Here is a 24,454-nt window from a genome sequence, read left to right as displayed (position 1 = left end):
GGCGTGCACGCTGACCCCCAGGGGCCTGGTGATGAGTGCAGGTCCTGACTCTACAAGTCTGGGTGTGCTCAGGACTCCGACAGGTGATGGATGCAGCTCCTGGCTCTCTGTGACGAACCCAGACACCTGGCCTTGAGCAGAGCCCCTCCCTCTGGAAGGAGCCCATGATCACGAATGGCCAGTGTGTGCTAGATGACCAGATGGTGTTCCAGAGCTGGGGTAGAGGTCATCCGGTCTGCAGGCCACATGAGGCCTGCATAGCCATTTGATCAGTATTGCCAAGGCAGCCACAGGCAGGACTCAAAGTCGATACTTCTACAGCAGGCTAATTCTTAGACTAATAATTTCATTTGGCCCGTGAATGATGTTATAAACATCCAAACAGATCTTGACCAAAGAAGGGTTTTCCACCCATTCTAGATTGACTCACCTAATTCTCCCAGGAACTCATTGTTAACCTCCTATTACGGAGGAGGAAGCAAGTCATAGGTGGTGAAGAACTGTGTCTGAGCACAGGCAGCCCAACTCAAGCTTCATGGTACCCACTGATGGGACAGTAAGAGAAGGCAAAGTGTTTCAAAAGACCAGAGGGAGAGCAGGAACCTGCATGCGGTTCTAGAGGCAGGCAGAGGCCACGGCCACACGCGTTTCCACGCGGTCACCACCAGAGGGAATGCATTGGTCAGTTACCATGCACAGCCAGAAGAAGAAAGCAAACCCAACACGGCACAGGTACAAGGCTCCACGCTGCAGAACCTGTGTCAAGCCCAGCCACAGGGCCTGACGAGACCAGGGGGACGGGGCTTGCAGCCAAGGCCCCAAGCCTGAAGCTGAAGTCAACCCCTCCTGTGCCTCTCCTTGGACTCCCTCTGTAAGACGCACAGCTGGGCACCAGTTGCACCTGGGGAGAGGCAGCATTTGCAGCAAGACAGAGAAACACAGAAAGAGGCAGCCCTGGGCAGCAGGGAACACAGCGACTTGCCCCCCCCCCCTCCCCCGCCGGGAACCCCAGCCTGCCTGTGGAGGTGCCCACACGGCAGGTCGATGGCGCTGTCCGAGGTGCTGATAGCCGCTGCACCCCGGCCACCCAGTGGCTCTATCTGCAGGGGAGAAGGAGTGCCTGACTGAATGAACAGGGGCGGGGGAGAGGGTTTAGAGCAGAAATGCGGAAGGGGCGGGCGGGCGGCTGGGCCAGCGGCAGAGACCTCCTGGGGGAGGGATCTGCGGGCCACAGCGGCACCAGGAGGGGCACTTCTGCCCTTTGTGGGCACAGCAGGCACGGCTGCAGGGACCGGATCTCTCCCCCACCCTGGCCCCCAACCTACAGAAGACTCAGGCACTGCAGGGCCTGGGATCACTCTGGGGGAGGGGGCGGCACAGGAAGCAGGAGAGGAGGAGAAGCGCAGCCAGGGGTGCCGGTGGGAGGGTGCAAACCGCAGCAGGAAGATCTGCGTAGAGATGCTCCCTGGAAGCACCACGCACCAGCCAATCACCATGCGGCTGGAGCAGGGAGCCAGGGAGGAGGGAAGCAGAGAAGGCCAGAGCAGGGCGGGGGAGGAGGGAGGTGCCCAGGCCCTGGGGGAAGCAAGCCACGTGCCTGGCTGACACCAGAGACCCGTGCAGTTCTAGCCGTCTCTCTGCTGCACCTCGGGAGGATCGGGGTTTGGGGGTGGGGTGGGGTACGAGGAGGGGCCTCCTGGTAGGGGCTTGTTCCCAAGAAACCTCCCTCCACAAGCATCCCAGGCCTTGGCCCTGAGCCACTGTCCTTAACACCACTCCACCCAATCGCCTCCCACCCCACCCCCAAGCCCCAAGGGCTGTGCCAGGCACCCAGATTCTTAGTGAAGAACAAGGCGGGGAAGCACCTGTACCGGGTGCACTTGACCAAGCCCACAGAGAAGACCCCTGCAGGCCCCCTCACCCCGCCACCCCCTCCCTCAGACGCCCCTACCAGCTCCTGGTGGAGAGCAACTCCTCTGCAGCTGGAGACAGGTGGCTGGCACCCCTCTCCCTCCGCTGACAAGCGCAGGCCCCTGGGAGTGGGGACAGCAGCCAGGCTCCTAAGGGCAGGAGGACCCAGCTCAAGGCCATGCAGAGGGGGCCTAGAACACAGATGAGCCCCACCCGGAGCGGCTAGCACCCGAAGCCTGCGGCACAGCCTTTCCCACAGCACCCGCCGCTTTCAGCACAGCTGGAACTTGGTCCCGGAGCCCACTGGGCCCCAGCTGCCAGCGCATGCACAGGGCTGCAGGCCAAGCTCTGGGGGCTTCTGAACAGATCCAACCCTCTGGAGCCTCAACTTCCCCAAAGGCCGACAGCACAGGTCACTCCCCAGCTGGAGGGGATGGGACAGAGGGGCTGACTTGAGACAGGAAAAGGCACGCCGATTATCAAAGAAAGCCTTGAGATGAGAGAGGGTTCAAGCTTTGAGGAAGGCAGCCTGGAGAGGGGCTTGGTTTGTGTGGGGGGGGGGGTGGGTGGGAACCAAGCCCACAAAAGGGCAGAAACACAGCACCAGGCACCCCAGGGACACTAGGGGTCTCCACACAGGAAAAAGCAGAAAGCCAAAGTCTTACCTTCAGGAACGCAAGTGCCCAGGCTTGCCCCTGAGCCGTAACTCCAGCAGAGGCACCAGCTGGAGCCCAGAGGTACGTGGGCAAGGCATCCCGCGGCAGACGCCCCTCCCCAGGAGGAAGGCCGGGGAGACAGGGGCTGGGGGAAGAAAGGATATGGCCAGTCGATGAGCTTCTTGGCGTACTTCCTGACAATGTTGTCTTCTCCAAAGATGAACAGGGATCTGTTCACCGTGAAGCAGTTCTGCCGGACGGGAATGGGGTTGTACAGGGCCATGGTGCGCGCCCTCTGCGCCTTCGACTGCTTGTAGGCGGCCGCGGACCCCGAGGCCGGCACGGGCGTTCCTGGCAGGTTCCTGCCCTGGTCCGAATCTCCCTCGCCTGAGGCAGGCCTGCCGGCCGCCGCCTCCCCGAAGCGAGCCATCCTGAAGTTCAAACAGAAGAGATACACAGGTGACGGCGGCCGGCGCAGGCAGAGGCAGCAGGCGCGCGCGGCGCCTCAGCCGTGGCTCCTGCGGCCCCGCCGCCCGCCGTCGAACGCTGGGCGCCGCTCCGGGCTGGGGAGCAGGGCGCAGCGAGCGGCGCGCGGATGGCGATGGAGCTCTGGCCGAAGCTGGGAGCGCGGGGCGGGCTGCACTCAGCACCCGCTCAGCTGGGGCGGGCGCGGCGCCTGGGTCCGAGAGAAGGCGACGTGCGGTGGGGGAGGGGCGAAAACAAAAGAACTTGGAAGAGGAAAGAAAAAGCCGAGGCCGCGGCTAGGGCGAGTCCATCTGAGAAATTCCACGGCCGAGGCCCGGTGCCTGCGGCTGCCGGCGCCGGCGCATGCGAAGGTTGGCGAGGCTGGGAGGGGAGCACGCCGCCGAGCTTCCTGCGTGAACCGCAACGCCCAAATATCCAAATAAGGGGTCGATCCCACCGGAGAGGGACGACCGCCTTCCCGGCTCCTGCGCCTGAGAAAGAAGTTGAGCCACGTCCAGAGGCAGTGAAGCCGGGCAGCCCCGCCCGTCCCTCGCGCGGGGCAGCAGGGCCGGGACCTCGGCGCCCGGAGGAACAGGTGCGGCCCGGGCCGGCGACTTGGCTCCCCTCCTCAGCCTTCCTCTCCGCCGGCGGCGCCTCTGGCGCGGGCGCAGGGGCGGCGGGCGGGCGGGCGAGCGAGCGAGCGAAGGCGAGCTCAGCGCAGGGGCGCACGGCGCGCGCGGCGGAGGCGGCTCCTGCGCGCGGAGGCGGCTGCCCAGTGACTGGTGCGGCCGGGGTAGCGGCCGCCTCTGCAGAGGCCCAAGGAGGGGTCGCCTTGGCTGAGAAGAACTGAGCCGCTGGGCGGGCGCAGCCGGCGGCGCGGCGCAGTCTCCGCAGCGGAGCGGGCCGCGGGGGCGCACACGCGCGCGCTCTCGGCTCGTGGCTGCAGAGCGGGGTTTCTGACGCCCGTCCTAGCACGGCGACCTGGCGGAGTCGGGGCGCGAGCGCCGCGCCCGGGGTTCGTCCACTCCTCCCAGGCTCCAGGAACACGAGCGGGGACTTCCACGGGGGCAGTGCGCTCACCCCGTCTTCCAACTTAGCGTCTTGAAGGTCCCGAGGGAGAGGTGGGTGCCAGATCCGTCAGCTTCTGCACTTGCTCTCCTATGGGACCTTCTGGGCGGCTTTTGGGTGGGTTGGGAGGGCCGCATATTGCGGGGCCTTGATGGCAAGTTCTGGGCCCCCTAACAGAGGGAGCATCCGGCCCCCTTCTCCCAAATAAGCTCACTTTCTGAAGCCCACACTATCGGTGAGGAGAAAAGCAGAACTAGTGCTGGGCCACAGGGTGGGAAAGGCAGACCCAGAGCTGCAGAGGAACAGCCTGCGTTGGGCGGCCAAGCCCCCAAGGTGGTCGGGGGACCCGCAGCTTTCCCCTCCCACGTCCACACACCTCCCTGTGCCTTGTCCTGCCTGGTCCTCCACACAGTCCTGTCCAGTCCTGCCCACCTGAACCCTGGAAGAGCAGGGAGGGAGGGGCTAAGGGAGGAACCTGTGCAGCTGCTGACTGGTGAGGAGGGAAGTGTTCCCACCTGTGCCTGCGTGGGCAGGGCCACGTGAGCCCTGCTGGTGTGGGCTGTGTCAGAACACGTATGAGTGTGAAGTTTCTGCATGCTGGAAACTCACAGGCACGGTCCTGGCACATGGGGGCCGGCCGGCCTCAGGCCTGGTCCCCTTCAGTGTGTCAGCCCCAGGGGCAGTTTTGGCTTCGCACTTCTGCCCTCTGCACTGCCTTGTCTGGGGAGCCTTGGGCCATACAGCATCAGCAGGGCCCACAGCACAGACCCCTTCGAGCACTCCTTGGACAGATGCGTGTGCACGCCTTCACGTGCCGCGGAGATCACAGCACGGGTGACGACACAATGGTGCATCCTCTTCCTGAGTGGCCTCAGTGCTGGGCTCCTCACAGGCCCATTCCCAGTGCTGCCGTCCCCACCTCTCCTCCACACCCTGCAAGCCGGCTGGTCACTGCCCAGGGAAGCAGGCTCACAGCCTGTATGCCCCAGAAGTGGTAACTGGACCTGTCTCTCCAGTACTACCACTCCGCAGAGATCTGGAGCCCACTCCCCCTCCTCCAGGCTGCCCCGTGTGGCTGCTTTCTCTGGAGACCTGGAACATGGAATGGCCGTGCAGCCTCCCCGGGCCCAGCATCACAGAGGCTTGGGGAATGTGCACATTTGCATGGAACACCAGCAGGGACTTCTGGGAGGGTGCACCACGGACAAAGGCAGGACAAAGGCAACAGCAGGGCTGGTAGAGGCTGAGATCCAGGAACGTCTGTGCTGGCATCTGGCTCCCCAGTGATGGAGTGAGGTCTCACATGTGTTCAATAGCCTGTAGCTGGCATAGCCCCACAGCCGAGCCCCGTGTGCCCTGATTGGGCAGCAAGCTGCAGGCTCGTTTAATGAAAGGGCCCTCACCGGTGAGAGGCCACGTGTGGGACTCTGAGGGGTCCGACCTCAGATTTCCAGTGCCCGTGCTGCTCTCACGGCACCAGTGATGTGATCCCAAGTCCCTCATCATCCAGAAATGGACGCGGAGCCCGTGGAAATGCTGTGCTTGCCAGCCACACACTGAGCTTGACCTGTGACCCAACACTGCTGGTGCCATGCTGCAGAGGCACTCCAGGGCACACTGCTGCCCACGAGGCCAGGGGCCCGCTGTGTACTGTCCGCCACTGCCCAGGAGACACCCAGAAGCCACCTCTAGTCCATACAGGTGAGAGACCAGGCTGAAGACCTTCCGGAATCCCGTCCAGTCTCCAGAGATGTCCTCTGTCAGAGCGCCATCTAGTGGTCACTCGTGAGGTGCTGCTTGCGCACAGGCACCTTTCCTGGCAGCAAGGAACTGCTCACCCTGAGACTCCGCGCTCGGTCCAGCCCTGCATTTCACCACAACGCAAGCAGTCTGTGTCCCCACACACTAGGCACACGGTGACCACATGCACACACGTGCAGATGGACAGCCAAACACGCTCCATGTCTTTCTCAAGTGGGGCCCTGGGAGCAGAGGACCCAGCACAGCAAGGACAACACCCAGAAACCTCCCCCGAGGTCTGTGCACGTGGCTCAGTCTCACCCTCCAGTGACAGTCTGAGGGGCAGGCAGGAGTGGCGGGCACAGGCGCAGCAGGGACACACAGTGACCACACTGCACCCGGCATGGGACGTGAGCAGCAGGGCTGTTGAAGCCAGTCAGGCCTGAGGCCATCTCCATGTGAGATTTCACACCTCGGCATAAGAATCTACAAACCCAGGGCTCACGCAGAGGGCACAGAGGCCCCGCCCCAGGCACACTCAGCTGGCATCGCCCAGACATCACAGCCCCTTCTGTGCTAGTTCTTCTCTTGTTGAGCTTTTCCAAGAAACGGGACGAAAAGCCAAAGCGGTGCCCTCAGGAACGTGCAGAGCAGCATTGTGGAAGTGGGGCCTTTCCGGAAACCACAGCTCGCTCGTCACACTGGCATGGATGAAAACAGCTTCACACACTTAGCCAACGTCCGGCCTGGAAGCAGCACCTGTCCCCGTGAGCTGAGCAACCCCACAGCGCCAACACCTGTCAGCTGACTATGGAGGCACAACTCTCGCCAAAAGAGACTTTGAAAACCACTGGTTTGTGATGACGTTTCCTGGTTGTCAACCAAGGAGAGTTATCACGTCACTCTGCGCCAGGACTGTGGGCTCCAAGTGCAGGCAGCTAGGCCAGGGCTCCATACAACAAGCAGCTGCTGCTGACTCACCGCATGTCCAGACAGCGCTCTCCCTGCCTGCGAGCCATGTCACAGGCATGATCTCGGGCCAGAGACTCAGGGGCTGGAGTCCAGGGCTGAAGCTGCCTCCTATGGAGCTGTTAGGAAGAGGCAGCTAGCGAATGCATGTGATACTCATGAAGCAGTTGTGTGCCCACCGTGAGCACCACACAAGCTCCCGACACATCAGCCCTGGCGGCTGTGACCAGGACAGCACACAGCAGGGACTCCAGGAGTGCAGCCTGGGATGGCCTTGGATGCAGGAGCAGATGCACGAGTGCCGAGGCGTGGTCAGGAGGAGGAGGAACAGGGCAGTGAAACGAGGCCGGAGGCCTGGAATCCAGGCCACGTGCCTGCTGCCCGGCCACCAGCCCACGGCCTGTGAGACAAAGGCCCAGGGGGCTCGGCAGACCCTGCGCAGCCGCCAGGAGCCGACAGTGGGGAGGGCGCCACAGAGACGGGGACAGTCAGGAAGGGGACAGTGCTCTTGCTGGAGGCAACCAGGAAGAGGGACGCATCCCAGAGGTTCTGCAAAAGAGGCAGCCAGGAGGCACCTGGTGCGTCACCACGTCTGCCCCTTCCCTCTGCAGAAGGGGTCACTTTTCGGCACTGAGGAGGCCCCTCCATGTAACCTGACAGATGTCAGCCCTTGCAGTTCAGCCGACAGTGAAGGCTCACCTCCCGCCCCGGGGCTGCAGGCCCTGGATGGCGCTGAGCACCGCTGACAGAAGCACGCCTGTCCCCACCCCCACGGCCTCTTGACTCACAACATACAACACGGCCCATGTGGCAAGGCCAGGCTGATTCACTCATTCAGCAAAGCCGTGATGAGCCCATGCTGTCAGGGCCGACGCTACAGCAGCGCCTGGGAGAAGGGGCCTGGGGGAGGTTCCACCCGCTGTGTGTCACCCTCAGGAGAAGAGCCCAGAGGACCCTGCCGGATCCCACCACACCCGGCGGCCTCGCCTCTCCCGGCTTTGCGGTTGGCATCAGCAGCAGATGACGCCACCACCTGTCGATCACCAAGCCCTCCGGCGCCCACTCGCTCCCACGCTGAGCAGCTGCTCACACCCACCTGGTGTAAAACGATCAGAGTGAACACGGCTCTCCCATATGAGATGGAGTGCAGGCCGGTTGGATTCACTGCCCTGGGCTGGACCCTGGCCGACTCTCCGCATCCGCTCCGCAGGCTCCCCCAACCCCGGACCCCACGGACTTCCCAGCTTCCCAGTGAGCCCTTCCGGGGACCCAATCACCGTACCTCCCGTCCGCTCCACGTTCCCTCGCTGCCTCTTCTTACAGACCTGCCTCACCGTGGGCACCCAGGGCTGTCCCTGACCTTGAGTCCTCAGAACTCTGCCCTGCCCCGGTCACCCCCTTAGCAGCTAGGGCCTCTCTAGTACTTCCACACCAGCCCTCAGCTCCCACCGCATTCCCAGACCAGCATGTCAAGTGAAGGAATGGAATCTGACCTGCCGCCTCTCTCCACCTTGATCCATAGGTTTAAAACTCAATTCGCTGTAATCCCCTCGAAGAGTTTCCACTTCTCAAACTACAGTGTCTGTCCACAAGACCTTGTTCTCCCTGTCACTTCATCACTTAACTTCAGTTAAGTCATTGCTCCTAGGCAAAAAACAAGTCTAGCTCTGTGCAGTGAACCCAGCCTCCTTTTCCAAAAACATCTCCCCTGCCCATGGTCAGTCAGAATCCGGCCTCCCTTCCAACAGCACCGAATCCATCCACTCTTCCATGTAGCACCTCCATGTCCGTGGTCAGCCTCCTCTCCCAACTCTATCCTCCCAGACCCATGGTCAGTCAGAATCCACCCTCCGTGACAACACCATCTGCACTGTGCAGAGCCCCCCTTCCCACCTCCATATTCCCATGTTCATGGCCACTCTCAATCCAACTCCCCAGCAGCACCTCCCCTGTGCACAGCCTCCCTGCCCATCACCATCTGGGTCCTTAATCAATCAGAATCCTGCCTCCCTCCACTACACTGTCTCTGTGCATAGTACAACACTCCCACCACACACTACTGCTTATATCCACTGCCCCAGTAACACCCTCTCTCCTCTTCTCAGGCTCACAGATGCGTGGTTAAGTTCACTTCTCTTTTTGGTGAGGCCCTCCACAATCTCCCCAACTCCATGGCTCCCAGCTCCTACACACTCACACAATGCCTGTATCACTCACATGGGATTTTGTCCATTTACTGTTGTCCCTGTTGCAACTACAACTACAACGCCACTGACACAAACACAGCCTGTGGGTGCTCTGTCTCCCCCAAGACAGCTGAGTTTCTCAGGAGCAGTGCACAGGCGACATCCTCATCTAACGTTCCAGGCGCCTGCATCACCTCCCCTGGCCCCAGGAGGTCCTGTTGGACTCCCCATTTTAGCCAGCAAAGCCAGACTGAGAGAGACCAAGTTCATCTCCTTAGGGTTAGAGAGGCCAGCAGAGAGCTGGCCCTGGATCTAACTGCTAGCCACTGTTGCACCTCTCCCTGGCATCATTAATAGAGGTCTGTCTGGGCCCACTTTATTTCACAGCGGCCCTAGAACTTCAGGAGACAAGAATATGACACACTGGCCAGCACCGCAGCTCAACAGGCTAATCCTCCACCTGCGACGCTGGCACACCGGGTTCTAGTCCTGGTCGGGGCGTCGGATTCTGTCCCAGTTGCCCCTCTTCCAGGCCAGCTCTCTGCTATGGCCCGGGAGTGTAGTGGAGGATGGCCCAAGTCCTTGGGCCCGGCACCCGCATGGGAGACCAGGAGAAGCACCTGGCTCCTGGCTTCGGATCAGCACGATGTGCCAGCCACAGTGCACTGGCCGCGGCGGCCATTGGAGGTTGAACCAACGGCAAAAGGAAGACCTTTCTCTCTGTCTCTCTCTCACTATCCACTCTGCCTGTCAAAAAAAAAAAAAAAAAAAAAAAAAAAGATGACACAGTCACAGGATGGCATACACAGTCAATCAGTGGTCTTGGAAAAGGAGAGAAAGCCAGGAGAGGCACCCTCCATCCTGGGTGGGCTTAATCCCAAATGCAGAGCTGGCAGCCTTCGCACACACCCTGGCCCCTCAAGGCCTCTGGCAGGGCAGAGAGGACGCTGTACTGCCACCAACACATGCAGTGTCCGGCACCTGACCTGTGGCTGCACCGTTCTCAATAGTGATGGTCCAAGCAACATGAGCTGTGTCAGGGAAACTAGAGCCCTGTTGAACCCTGCAAAATCCCTCTAGATCCAGGGCTCTGTGTGGCTCCATTTCCCCCAGCTGGGTGAGACTGTAGGCACCACTTCCGCCTGCTGGGCAGGGCTCTAGCACCACTTCCTCCTGATGGAAAGAGCTCCAGCACCACTTCCTCCGGATGGGCGGGGCTGTAGGCACCACTTCCTCCTGCTGGGTGGGGCTATAGGCACCACTTCCCCCTGCTGGGTGAGACTGTAGGTTCCACTTCCTCCTGCTGGGCGGGCTCTAGCACCACTTCCTCATTTTGCAAGGAACAGCCAAGTAGACCCAAAATGCCAGCCCCTGTGAAGCTGTGGGTCAACCTTGGACAGCCCCCTGAAAGGGCCAGACTGCAGGCATCAGTGAGGAGGGATGGGAGCAGGGATGGAGAGACAGCTGTTCCGGGTGGGAAACGAGGACCCAAGCACTCTCCAGGGCTGAGTTCAGCACAGTCAGGGGAGCACAGTTCCCACCACCCAGGAACACCAATCCCAGTGCTGAGGCACGGCCTTGGTGCTTCCCGTGAGCACCTGGGCTGCCAGTGTCTGCCCCCAAGGCATCCAGCATCCTCTCTGCTCTTGTTTCCTGCCTGCACTCCAGCAGGTACAACACCCACAGACTCACGGGCTCTGGTCTACGGAGCGCATGGGAGTCTGTAATGTTCAGGGTATTTTTAAACTCCCAGGCCACTTTCTCTCCCCAGGAACAGCAGGCCTGCCATTTAGAACGGTGTTTAAGCCACACCCCACCTGCTTTGAAACTTCAGGGTTTTGTGTTGAAAGAAAAAGCAAGCAATCCTTCAAGCATGTGAGTGTGCACACACACACTCATGGGGCAGGGCGTGGGGTGGGCGCTGAGGGTGTTGTGCACGGAACAGCCCTCTGAACATGCAGGTCTCGCTCACAGCTGCAGGGACAGACACCAGGCTGTACAGGTGATTTCAGAAGACAACTGCAGGGACAGCAGTCTGGCCCAGCAGTGAAGACACTGCCCCAGAGGACCTGATGCCCAGCTCTGGCTCTGGACTCCAGCTTCCTGCTAATGCAGTCCCAGACAAGTTAAGAGTGTCAGGTCATCACTTTCTCCAAATTCTTTTTTTTTTCCTTAAGCCAAAGACATTAAGGCAAAAGGGAAAACAACTCAAGAGAAAGAGAATTTAAGGGAAGAATCGAAGACAAAGTCTTCAAGGCAGCAGTGCCCGTGGAGGCGGAAGCCTGTGCGTGGGGCGTACGATGGGCAGGGTGGAAGCCTGTGCGTGGGGCGTATGATGGGCAGGTGGGGGTGATGACCAGGGACTCAGCCAGAGACACTCGGTCCCTATGGAGTTGTTAAAAATCACAGACAGGAGACGGAGGCTCCCAGGACCATGGGGCCTGACTACACCTGTGGGCTTGCCAGGGTCAGCCCCTGCGCAGACGTGCGTTCCTTCCCAGTGCATGCCGTGGCCCTGCCACACCCAGACTTAAGAACTGAGTGTCAGAGGAATCCCGTCCTGTGGGGGCCTCAGGCCCTCGGCCATTCCAGTTCCCAGGGCAATCCCCTCCCCTGTGAGCTGTGGCCCAGGTGCTCCCTGTCATCACCCTCCCTGGACTGTCCACCGTCCCAGGACCATCCTTTCTCATGGGACTGTCCACTCTTCTGGGAATGTCCACCCCCACAAGACCATCCACCCCAAGACTGTCCACTGCTCCAGGAACATCCACTCCCACAAGACTGTCCACCCTCACAGGACCATCCCCCCAAGACTGTCCACTGCTCCAGGAACGTCCACCCCCACAAGATTGTCCACCCCCACAGGACCATCCACTGCTCTGGGAATGTCCACCCCTACAAGACTGTCCACCCCCCAAGACCGTCCAACCCTACACAACCGTCCACCCCAACACAACCATCCACCCCCACATGACCGTCCACTGTTCCAGGAATGTGCACCCCCACAAGACTGTCCACCCCCACAGGACCATCCACTGCTCCGGGAACGTCCACCCCCACACGACCGTCCACTGCTCCGGGAACGTCCACCCCCACAGGACCGTCCACCCCCACAGGACCGTCCACCCCCACAAGACTGTCCACCCCCACAGGACCATCCACTGCTCCGGGAACGTCCACCCCCACAAGACTGTCCACCCCCACAGGACCATCCACTGCTCCGGGAACGTCCACCCCCACAAGACTGTCCACCCCCACAGGACTGTCCACAGCTCCGGGAACGTCCACCCCCACAAGACTGTCCACCCCCACAGGACCGTCCACTGCTCCGGGAACGTCCACCCCCACAAGGCTGAGCACTCCGCCTGCTCAGGTCTAAATTCTTGGTGACCACGGATGCCCTCCCCTTCCCTACTTAGAGCAGTTGCTTCTAAAAGCGTGTGAAGTCTGCAAGGCCTCGGAGCACATACCCAAGATGACCTCCTGGGACACACACGCTGGACAAACTCGTTTCCTGCTTGGTTTGTGCCTCAGTTTCTCACAAAGGTCACCATTCCCATACCAAGGTCATGTGGAGCTGGGCCTGGGGCCGGGGCTGCCAGGAGCCAGAGGCCATGCCTCACCAGAGAGCTCTGCCATGGTCTGAGCCTCTTGGTCCCCCTCAAAATTCACACAGAAGCTTCAGGTTCCCGGCAAAGAATTAGGAGGCGGAGCCTAGGAGGCAGGCAGGCCGCGAGGGTTGGCCCCTGGACAGGATCCGTGTTGCATTAAAGGGCTGCCCGGGATGAGAGAGGCTCCTGCTGCCCTCCGCTCGGCCAGAGAGGACATTCTGTCCCCCAGACGTAGCGCTGGGGCCATCCTGAGGCACAGACCTTGCCAGAGCTTCGATCCCGCCCCTCCCAGACTGCAGGACTGTTTGCAAATTGCTCAGCCTCAGGTATGCTGTCATAGCAACAGGAGCAACGGCAAAATCACCTCGCCAGGAGACAGCCAAGGAGGAAGCGTGCATGGGAAAGGCTTCAGGGCCCGAGGTAGATTGGCGTGGGGTCACCAGGGAGTCAGGGGAGCAGGCAGTGGGCACAGAGCCACAACCACACTGGACAGACCGTCCCTCACCTGGGAACCAAGGGCCTGGGAGGAGCTGCAGCACATGGTGCAGACGACGGGGAACACGACAGCCTCACTCAGCCAGGCAGCCCCGGTCCACGGCAGTACTGCCCCCAGCAAGACAGCAGCTTCTGCAGTCCAGTGTCACCACCGTGCTCGGGGTCTGCCACATAGTAAACCCCACAGCCCCTCCTCTCAGCAGACCTTTAACCAAAACCACACGTGCAGGACAGAGGCTCAGGGCAGAGTCTCCTCCTCCTCCTCACCCTCTTCCCCACCTCCAGATGGCCCCAGGACGTGACCAAGCACCCATCAGGTGCTCAGCACCTTCCCAGCCAGACTGCTTCCCTCCAGGCCAGCCCATCTCCCCTGAGGCTCCCGGGCCTGGCCTCTGCCCCTTCCCCCCACCCCCACCCCTTCTTCCTCCATCTCCCACCTCTTCTCTGACACACCTGCTCTCTCCATCTGCAGGACTGCTGCCCGCATCTAACCTCAACCTGATCTTTTCACAGCCTGGGGCTGTGCTCATGTCACTCAGGCCTGACAGCACCATGAATCAGCTGATTTGAACGAACCCATCTTCCCCTCAGCCAGCTCCTTCCCTGGTCTCCAGCTCTGTCTGTAGCCTCACAAACTGCCCCAAATCTGGGCTCAACACTCTGGACGGCTCTGTCACCACCTCACCCGTCCCCCAGGCCCCGCTGCTTCCTAAGTCTCTCCCATGGCTGCCTCTCTGTGGCATATTCACCAACACCCCAAAAGTGAGCGCCTCCATACCTTCTGCTCAGGAGTGCGGACGGGCTCTGCCTCAGCCCCTGCTCGGGTGCCACCACACACACCACCGCACTGAGCTGACCCTGCCCCTGCGGCACAGGGAGCCCAGAGCTGCATCTGATAGGAGTCATCAGCAGACTGAGCTTGTGCAACTAGTGAGTGATGGAACACTCTGGTGCCTACATTCTAGCTGCCACCCCACGCATCCCCAGAAGGACCCCCACTGCCTCAGTAGCACAGGCTGTTCACCACTCCCCAAACATGCCTTGTGTACTGTGAATACATGTGTGTACACGTTTGTGTGTACGTGTTGAGTTGTGCATGCATGTATATGTGCATGTGTGTGTATTGTGTGTATTGTGTGTGCTTGTAGGTATGTTGTGTAGATGTAGATGTATACATTGAGTGTGTGCATGTGTGTGCACTGTGTGTGTGTATGTATGTGTCTGTGCATGCCCATCCCAGAGAATAGCTCATGCTCTCTTATCTTATTTCCTTTGAAAAGTCACTCTGACAAGATGTCAGAATAAGAAAAACCTCTGGCAATAAATTTTCAGAAAAACTAGGTAGACTATAGGAGTATGTTTTCATTTCTCTTTACTTATTTCTATTTATTTGAAAAACAGAGGTGGATAGATCTTCCACCAGCTGGTTCATTCCCTAAATGCCCACAGTAGCAGGGACCGAGCCAGGCTGATGCCACAAGCTGGGAACTCAATCCTGTTTTCCAAAAGGTAGCCAGCAACTCAACTACATGAGCCATCACCTGCGCCTCTCAGGGTGTGCATCAGCAGGGCGCTGAGCTGGGACTCACGCACTCTGAGACAGGACGTGCACACCCAGTGTCCTCACTGCCACCTCTCAGGGTACATATCAGCAGGGCGCTGAGCTGGGACTCACGCACACACTCTGAGACAGGACGTGCACACCCAGTGTCCTCACTGCCACCTCTCAGGGTGTGCATCAGCAGGGCGCTGAGCTGGGACTCACGCACACACTCTGAGACAGGACATGCACACCCAGTGTCCTCACTGCCACCTCTCAGGGTGTGCATCAGCAGGGCGCTGAGCTGGGACTCACGCACACACTCTGAGACAGGACGTGCACACCCAGTGTCCTCACTGCCACCTCTCAGGGTGTGCATCAGCAGGGCGCTGAGCTGGGACTCACGCACACACTCTGAGACAGGACGTGCACACCCAGTGTCCTCACTGCCACCTCTCAGGGTACATATCAGCAGGGCGCTGAGCTGGGACTCACACACACACTCTGAGACAGGACGTGCACACCCAGTGTCCTCACTGCCACCTCTCAGGGTGTGCATCAGCAGGGCGCTGATTTGGGACTCACGCACACACCCTGAGACAGGACATGCACACCCAGTGTCCTCACTGCCACCTCTCAGGGTACATATCAGCAGGGCGCTGAGCTGGGACTCACGCACACACTCTGAGACAGGACGTGCACACCCAGTGTCCTCACTGCCACCTCTCAGGGTACATATCAGCAGGGCGCTGAGCTGGGACTCACGCACACACTCTGAGACAGGACGTGCACACCCAGTGTCCTCACTGCCACCTCTCAGGGTGTGCATCAGCAGGGCGCTGAGCTGGGACTCACGCACACACCCTGAGACAGGACATGCACACCCAGTGTCCTCACTGCCACCTCTCAGGGTATGCATCAGCAGGGCGCTGATTTGGGACTCACGCACACACTCTGAGACAGGACGTGCACACCCAGTGTCCTCACTGCCACCTCTCAGGGTGTGCATCAGCAGGGCGCTGAGCTGGGACTCACGCACACACTCTGAGACAGGACGTGCACACCCAGTGTCCTCACTGCCACCTCTCAGGGTGTGCATCAGCAGGGCGCTGAGCTGGGACTCACGCACACACCCTGAGACAGGATGTGCACACCCAGTGTCCTCACTGCCACCTCTCAGGGTACATATCAGCAGGGCGCTGAGCTGGGACTCACGCACACACTCTGAGACAGGACGTGCACACCCAGTGTCCTCACTGCTGTGCCACAGGCCCACCCTAGCTGGTGAATTTTAGTTCCCTTTGAAGAGCAAGCAACAACTTCTATGAGCAGAAATTGGACTAAGGCTGGGCACTGGCAGAGCTGACTCTCACTTCAGTAATAAACCTCAGAGGGCCACCTCCACAGCAAACAGAAGCAATGAGGAGCTTCTGTCCCTGAGAAAAGCTGAACCCTGACATGAGCTAGAACCCAAGACTGTGTAGTTCACAGTCTTTGGGACTGAGTTCACACTGCATGCTTGGAGGGTTCATGCCACATGCTCAGGAATGTTCACACCACATGCTTAGGAGTCTTCACACCACAGGCTGACAGGTTTCATACCACATACTCAGGAGTGTTCACACCACATGTTTAGGAGTGTTCACACCACATGCTGAGAGTGTTCACACCACAAACTGACAGGGTTCACATTACATGCTGAGAGTGTTAACACCACATGCTGGGAGGGTTCAACTACAAGCTCAGGAGTGTTCATACCACATGCTGAGAGTGTTCACACCACATGCTTAGAGTGTTAACACCACATGCTGAGGAGTGTTCACACCACATGCTGACAGGGTTCACACCACACGCTCAGCAGTCTTCACACCACATGCTCAGGAGTGTTCACACATGTTTAGGAGTATTCACACCACATGCTGAGAGTGTTCATACCCCATGTTCGGAAGTGTTCACACCACATGCACAGGAATGTTCACACCACATACTGAGAGGGTTCATACCACATGCTCAGGAGAATTCAAGAAGCCTGAGGCCAAGGCAGCACACTCCTGGGCCAAGCAACAGAACCAAACAACAGAACCACTCTCTGCAGATGCCCCACAACCCAGCAGATGCTGCGTCTCCATAGCAACAGCAACCACAAGCCACATCACACAGGGCACAGTCACCAGCAGGTCCGAGCCCATGGTGTTCAAAGACACAACAGTGAGAAGCACACCCAGCAGCAACAAGAACAGACACAAGTCTGACAGGAGGTCTGGGGAGGTTTCAATCTGTCTGCAGGAGATTTGAGGCCATCTCAGCACAGGAAGAAATCTCACACTCAGGACTTAAAACTACAGAGTAAGACTGGGGGTCTTCCCCCAATGTAATCTGTAATTCATTCTATCAGAATACCAGTTTTTAAAAAAGGATTTATTTTTTATTTGAAAGTAAGAGTTATATATAGAGAAGGAGAGTCAGAGAGAGATCTTCCATCTGCTGGTTCACTCCCCAAATGGCTGTAAAGGTCAGAGATGAATTGCTGCTGGGTGTTTCATGTGGGTGCAGGGGCCTGAGTTTGGGCCATCTTCCACAGCTTTCCCAGGTCACAGCAGAGAGCTGGATTGGAAATGGAGCAGCTGGAACTCAAACTGGCACCCATATGAGATGCTGGCACTGCAGACAGTGGCTTTATCCGCTACACCACAGCACCAGCCCCTGCTCCACTTCTGATCCAGCTCATACACCTGGGAAAGCAGTGGAGGATGACCCAAGTGCTTGGGCCTGCACTCACTTGGGAGACCCAGAAGAAGCTCCTGGCTCTTGCTTTTGCCTGGCCCAGCCTCAGCTGTTGCAACTATTTGGGCAGTGAACCAGCAGGTGGAAAACCTCTCTCTCTGTCTCTCTCTGTAACTCTGCCTTTAAATAAACAAATAAATCTTTAAAAAGAACACACTGAGGCTGGGCCAGGCAAAAGCAAGAGCCAGGAGCTTCTTCTGGGTCTCCCAAGTGAGTGCAGGCCCAAGCACTTGGGTCACCCTCCACTGCTTTCCCAGGTGTATGAGCTGGATCAGAAGTGGAGCAGGGGCTGGTGCTGTGGTGTAGCGGATAAAGCCACTGTCTGCAGTGCCAGCATCTCATATGGGTGCCAGTTTGAGTTCCAGCTGCTCCATTTCCAATCCAGCTCTCTGCTGTGACCTGGGAAAGCTGTGGAAGATGGCCCAAACTCAGGCCCCTGTACCCACATGAAACACCCAGCAGCAATTCATCTCTGACCTTTACAGCCATTTGGGGAGTGAACCAGCAGATGGAAGACACCCCCCCCAACCCCGTAACTCTGCCTTTAAATAAACAAATAAATCTTTAAAAAAAAGAAGAACAAGTGGAGCAGCCAGCACATGAACCGGTGCCCATATGCGATGCCAGTATCACAGGCAGCAGCTTAACCTGCAGTACCACACACCAGCCCAAAAATCCCGATTTTTAACTGCAGTGTAACAAGCTGACCCTAAATGTCATGCAAGTGACTGAGGGCCAGCAGCTGAGAGCATCTGGTAGGGATGTGGGGAGGTCACAGTTACCTCAGCAAAGCAAGCGAGACACAGCAAAGGGGCCACACAGACAGGTGAGAGGACTAAAAAGTAGTGCCCAGAACACGCCCGGACACTGCATCCTCCTAAACAGCACTAGACCAGAGGGCCACCAGCCCTCAGGACAGACACGGCCAGAGCCCCTCACACTTCCACAGAAATCAACCGCAAACAGAGGGAAAGAGCCAGAGAAGCAAAACTGCGAAGAATGCACATTTATCTCAGTGTGTGGAAGGCAAAGAACAAAAACCAGACACAAAAGTAGATGGGTTCATCAATCAACTGTGTGACAGACACAGCACAAACAAGTAGAAAGACGAGTCGTGTGCAGGGACAGATGTTGATAGCCCCATCTAGGACAATTTGTGTGAGGCTTTCACAGAGCCATGTCTGGGATATGTGTAAGAGCCCCCACACCAGTCACAGCTAGGACACACAAGTGAGAGCCCCACACCAGTCATAGCTGGGACACACACAGGTAAGGGCCCCCACACCAGTCACAGCTGGGACACACATATGAGAGCCCCCACACCAGTCACAGCTGGGACACACACGTGACAGCCCCACACCAGTCATAGCTGGGACACACAAGTGAGAGCCCCCACACCATTCATAGCTGGGACACACACGTGACAGCCCCACACCAGTCACAGCTGGGACACACATGTGACAGCCCCACACCAGTCACAGCTGGGACACACACGTGACAGCCCCACACCATTCATAGCTGGGACACACATGTGACAGCCCCACACCAGTCACAGCTGGGACACACACGTGAGAGCCCCACACCAGTCACAGCTGGGACACACACAGGTAAGAGCCCCCACAACAGTCACAGCTGGGACACACACAGGTAAGAGCCCCCACAACAGTCATAACTAGGACACACACAGGTAAGAGCCCCACACCAGTCACAGCTGGGACACACACGTGACAGCCCCACACCAGTCATAGCTGGGACACACAAGTGAGAGCCCCCACACCATTCATAGCTGGGACACACACGTGACAGCCCCACACCAGTCATAACTAGGACACACACAGGTAAGAGCCCCCACAACAGTCATAACTAGGACACACACAGGTAAGAGCCCCCACAACAGTCACAGCTGGGACACACACAGGTAAGAGCCCCACACCAGTCACAGCTGGGACATACACAGGTAAGAGCCCCCACACCATTCATAGCTGGGACACACATGTGACAGCCCCACACCATTCATAGCTGGGACACACAAGTGAGAGCCCCCACACCAGTCACAGCTGGGACACACATGTGACAGCCCCACACCATTCATAGCTGGGACATACACAGGTAAGAGCCCCCACACCAGTCATAACTAGGACACACACAGGTAAGAGCCCCCACACCAGTCATAGCTAGGACACACACATGAGAGCCCTCACACCAGTCACAGCTAGGACACACAAGTGAGAGCCCCACACCAGTCACAGCTAGAACACACACGTGACAGCCTCACACCAGTCATAGCTGGGACACACAGGTAAGAGCGCCCACAACAGTCATAGCTGGGACACACATGTGAGAGCCCCCACACCAGTCACAGCTGGGACACACACGTGACAGCCCCACACCAGTCACAGCTAGGACACACATGTGAGAGCCCCCATACCAGTCACAGCTGGGACACACATGTGAGAGCCCCCACACCAGTCATAGCTGGGACACACACAGGTAAGAGCCCCCACACCAGTCACAGCTGGGACACACATGTGAGAGCCCCCACACCAGTCATAGCTGGGACACACACATGAGAGCCCCCACACCAGTCACAGCTGGGACACACACGTGAGAGCCCCCACACCAGTCATATCTAGGACATACATGTGAGAGCCCCACACCAGTCACAGCTGGGACACACACATGTGACAGCCCCACACCAGTCATACCTAGGAAACACACATTAGAGCCCCCACACCAGTCATAGCTAGGACACACAAGTGAGAGCCCCCATACTAGTCATAGCTAGGACACACATGTGACAGCCGCACACCAGTCATATCTAGGACACACATGTGAGAGCCCCACACCAGTCACAGCTAGGACACACACACGTGAGAGCCCCACACCAGTCACAGCTGGGACACACATGTGAGAGCCCCATACCAGTCATAGCTAGGACACACATGTGACAGCCCCCATACCAGTCATACCTAGGACACACACATGAGAGCCCCCACACCAGTCACAGCTATGACATACATGTGACAGCCCCACACCAGTCATAGCTAGGACACACACGTGAGAGCCCCCACACCAGTCACAGCTGGGACACACATGTGACAGCCCCACACCATTCATAGCTGGGACATACACAGGTAAGAGCCCCCACACCAGTCATAACTAGGACACACACAGGTAAGAGCCCCCACACCAGTCATAGCTAGGACACACACATGAGAGCCCCCACAACAGTCACAGCTAGGACACACAAGTGAGAGCCCCACACCAGTCACAGCTAGAACACACACGTGACAGCCTCACACCAGTCATAGCTGGGACACACAGGTAAGAGCGCCCACAACAGTCATAGCTGGGACACACATGTGAGAGCCCCCACACCAGTCACAGCTGGGACACACACGTGACAGCCCCACACCAGTCACAGCTAGGACACACATGTGAGAGCCCCCATACCAGTCACAGCTGGGACACACATGTGAGAGCCCCCACACCAGTCATAGCTGGGACATACACAGGTAAGAGCCCCCACACCAGTCACAGCTGGGACATACACAGGTAAGAGCCCCCACACCAGTCATAGCTAGGACACACACGTGAGAGCCCCCACACCAGTCATAGCTGGGACACACACATGAGAGCCCCCACACCAGTCACAGCTGGGACACACACGTGAGAGCCCCCACACCAGTCATAGCTAGGACACACACATGAGAGCCCGCACACCATCACATCTGGGACACACACGTGACAGCCCCCACACCAGTCACAGCTGGGACACACACATGAGAGCCCCCACACCAGTCACAGCTGGGACACACACGTGAGAGCCCCCACACCAGTCATAGCTAGGACACACACATGAGAGCCCGCACACCATCACATCTGGGACACACACGTGACAGCCCCCACACCAGTCACAGCTGGGACACACACATGACAGCCCCACACCAGTCACAGCTAGGACACACATGTGACAGCCCCACACCAGTCATATCTAGGACATACATGTGACAGCCCCACACCAGTCATAGCTAAGACACACATGTGACAGTCCCACACCAGTCACAGCTAGGACACACACACGTGAGAGCCCCACACCAGTCACAGCTGGGACACACATGTGAGAGCCCCATACATGTAAGAGCCCCACACCAGTCATAACTAGGACATACATGTGAGAGCCCCACACCAGTCATACCTGGGACACACATGTGAGAGCCCCCACACCAGTCACAGCTATGACACACACGTGAGAGCCCCCACACCAGTCACAGCTAGGACACACACGTGAGAGCCCCACACCAGTCATAGCTATGACACACACGTGAGAGCCCCACACCAGTGGTACCTGGGACATGTGTATGTGAGAACTCACACATCACAAGGAAAACACTTACTACCTATTAGAAACATGGTCCAAGAATACCAACAGGCAAGTCATGTAGGAGGAAATCCAACAGCCGAGAAACATGTTACATGTTTAATTCCTTGGTAATCTTGGAAATGCAATTAAGGCACTAGTTGGATTCCTTGTAAAACCCACCAGATTGGCAAACCCTAACAATTCTGGTGATCTCGAGTGCTGTGAAAGACGCCAGAAACGTGCACATGGTGGGGTGTTGCAGGCTTGGTCAGCTGACGGAGCTCGAAGGTGCTCCCTAGACCCGCAGCTGCACTTCCAGGCATCCATCCTGGGGCGTCTACACTGCGCCTGAGAAGCCTGGGCAAGGATGGCCATTTCAGCGCAGCCTTGCCTCCCTCAGAAGGTGGCCTGGCCCGCAGCTGGCTCAAGCAATGGGGCTTCCTGCAGAAAGCAAGGTGACAAGCCAAGTGTGTGTGGATTAACAGCAGAACATCTTACAGACAAGTGTTCACTTTGCTGAAGACACAACCATGGGTCATCCTATACAACGCTGAAACACAAGGAGCTCATGCACACATCTGATTGACACACACAAAGCAAATGTACAAAAAGTGCATGCGGAAGAGAAATTCCCGCTGCAGAGAAGTGGTGATGTCTGGAGTGCAGACTGTGGAGCGGACGAGCAATGCCCGACTCTTCAGCAAAGAGGGCAGGAGAGGCCATCCAGTCCTAGTCATGGGGACTACACTAGGGGCCCCAAATGCATCCTAATTAAGGTAAGCATTTGAGAGACACTCGGGAGACATTCTTGCCAATCAGAAGTCCCTCAGCTGGCGAGGATGTGGGAGGCATCAGGCACTGCTGGATGGCCGTGGTCAGCACAGACTTTCCCAAGGAGTCTGCCAGTGTCTCTCAGGGGTCACAAATGCCAAGAATTTGTCCTCAGGAGACATCAGGTTGTACACAGAGGTACATCTATAGGATTGGCAATTGGACTGTTGACTTGAATATTACAGACTAGACATTGTCTGTAGGAAATTATCCTCACCCGTCCACTCAAGAGATGGATTCGAACTCAGAAAGTGCAGTGAAAGCGAGACTTCAGTACCTGTCTTGCAAGATCCGGTGACTCGAGCAGGCAGAGCAAGCGGTTTATACCACAGTCCGTAGGTCCCTCTCCTGGTTCCTCATTGAGTGCTAGGGGGTGTACAATCTTCCAGACTGCGCGTAAGTTACAGTTACCTTCTCCCTTCCTTCTCTACACCTTTAATCCCCTCTTGGGAGCTGGTTACTCCATAACATCTGTCTAAGGAGTTTTGCTGCATCTGCAACTCAGCTAACAGTAATGGACCACACACTTTCTTTCTTTCTTTCTTTCTTTCTTTCTTTCTTTCTTTCTTTCTTTCTTTCTTTCTTTCTTTCTTTTTTTTGACAGGCAGAGTGGACAGTGAGAGAGAGAGAGACAGAGAGAAAGGTCGTCCTTTGCCGTTGGTTCACCCTCCAATGGCCACCGTGGCCAGCGCACTGCGCTGATCCGATGGCAGGAGCCAGGTGCTTATCCTGGTCTCCCATGGGGTGCAGGGCCCAAGTACTTGGGCTGTCCTCCACTGCACTCCCTGGCCACAGCAGAGAGCTGGCCTGGAAGAGGGGCAACCAGGATAGAATCCAGTGCCCCCACACATACTTTCTTACACTGTCCCAGTGAGGAACGGGTGAACACAGTGCAGCACAGTCAGAAGACAGAATTTCTGAAATGACAAAAATTTGATGGTAAAAGAATATTTAATGATGCTTTTGTGCGTGACAAGCTGTGGGTCTATTGTGTGCGTGTGGTGTGTCACAGGCAGGGCCATGACAATGACGGTTATGGGTGTGGGAGGAGGCTACGGGTCCTTCTGTTCTCCATGTGCTTTTCCACATTTCCTACAAGAAACGTAAACATTTCTTTAATTTCAAAAGTAATCATTAACTCAGATGGGTCTGAGCTGTTCGAATCCCCCCTACTCGAGAGTGGTGACCCCAGTGAAGCAAAGCAGAAGACAGCCGGAGGGGAGTGTCCAGGGCACTGGCCTGCAGCACCAGAACCCTCTGCTCTCACAGGTGCTCAAACCCTCTCCCGGCACCACCGAGGAGCCACAGACGCTGCTGCCCCAGCCCTGCAGGGGAGCCACCCTGCTGGCCCCTTCCCCCCTGGGGACACCAACGCCAGTCCCTCCGGGCTGCAGGGCTTACTGAATTCTCCAGGCTCCTGACTGTGGGTGCAGGAAGGGGCAGCACAAGGCATACAGGCACTTCACAGTCGAGTCACCTAATCCTCACAACACAGGGAGGCAGATGAGAAATGCAGAGGCGTCCCAGGGCCCCAGGGCCCAGCCTCTCCACGCATGGGAGCTGCGTTTCCTCATGTGGAGATGCAGATCCCTTCTTGCAAATGACTCTGCTTTAAGCACAAGCGAATGACACAGAGGAAGACAGGGGCTACTGGGACCTCAACACAGTGGGAGCCCTCATTGCCTGCGAGGGTCTCCCAGAGAATGCCTCGCTCCCCAAGCGTAGGCCACCCTGTCTGACCCGGCAGAGGCCTGCGTGGGTTTCAGCTTTGACTCACTGAGCCCCAAGCACAGGGCACTGTGACCGCAGAGCCGAACCCCTGGCTGCGAACAGCC

At 57.9% G+C, this 24,454-nt stretch overlaps 1 protein-coding gene across 13 annotated transcripts in view; it reads right to left on the bottom strand.

Annotated features, from left to right (window-relative positions):
• Nucleotides 1-24,454, bottom strand: part of CACNA1E (calcium voltage-gated channel subunit alpha1 E) — a 366,950-nt gene that overhangs the window by 239,932 nt on the left and 102,564 nt on the right. For 11 of the 13 annotated variants that reach the window (XR_011381220.1, XM_070054903.1, XM_070054898.1 and 8 more), the window contains exon 3: nucleotides 2,733-2,998. Coding sequence is in view for 12 of the 13 variants with exons in the window: in XM_070054903.1 (XP_069911004.1) it covers nucleotides 2,733-2,998 (266 nt within the window). In the remaining variant the exon portion in view is untranslated. 13 annotated transcript variants of the gene reach the window in all.

Source organism: Oryctolagus cuniculus, chromosome 13 (assembly GCF_964237555.1).
Source record: "Oryctolagus cuniculus chromosome 13, mOryCun1.1, whole genome shotgun sequence".
In the NCBI taxonomy this organism is placed as follows: domain Eukaryota; kingdom Metazoa; phylum Chordata; class Mammalia; order Lagomorpha; family Leporidae; genus Oryctolagus; species Oryctolagus cuniculus.
This window is presented reverse-complemented; position numbering and strand designations above follow the sequence as displayed.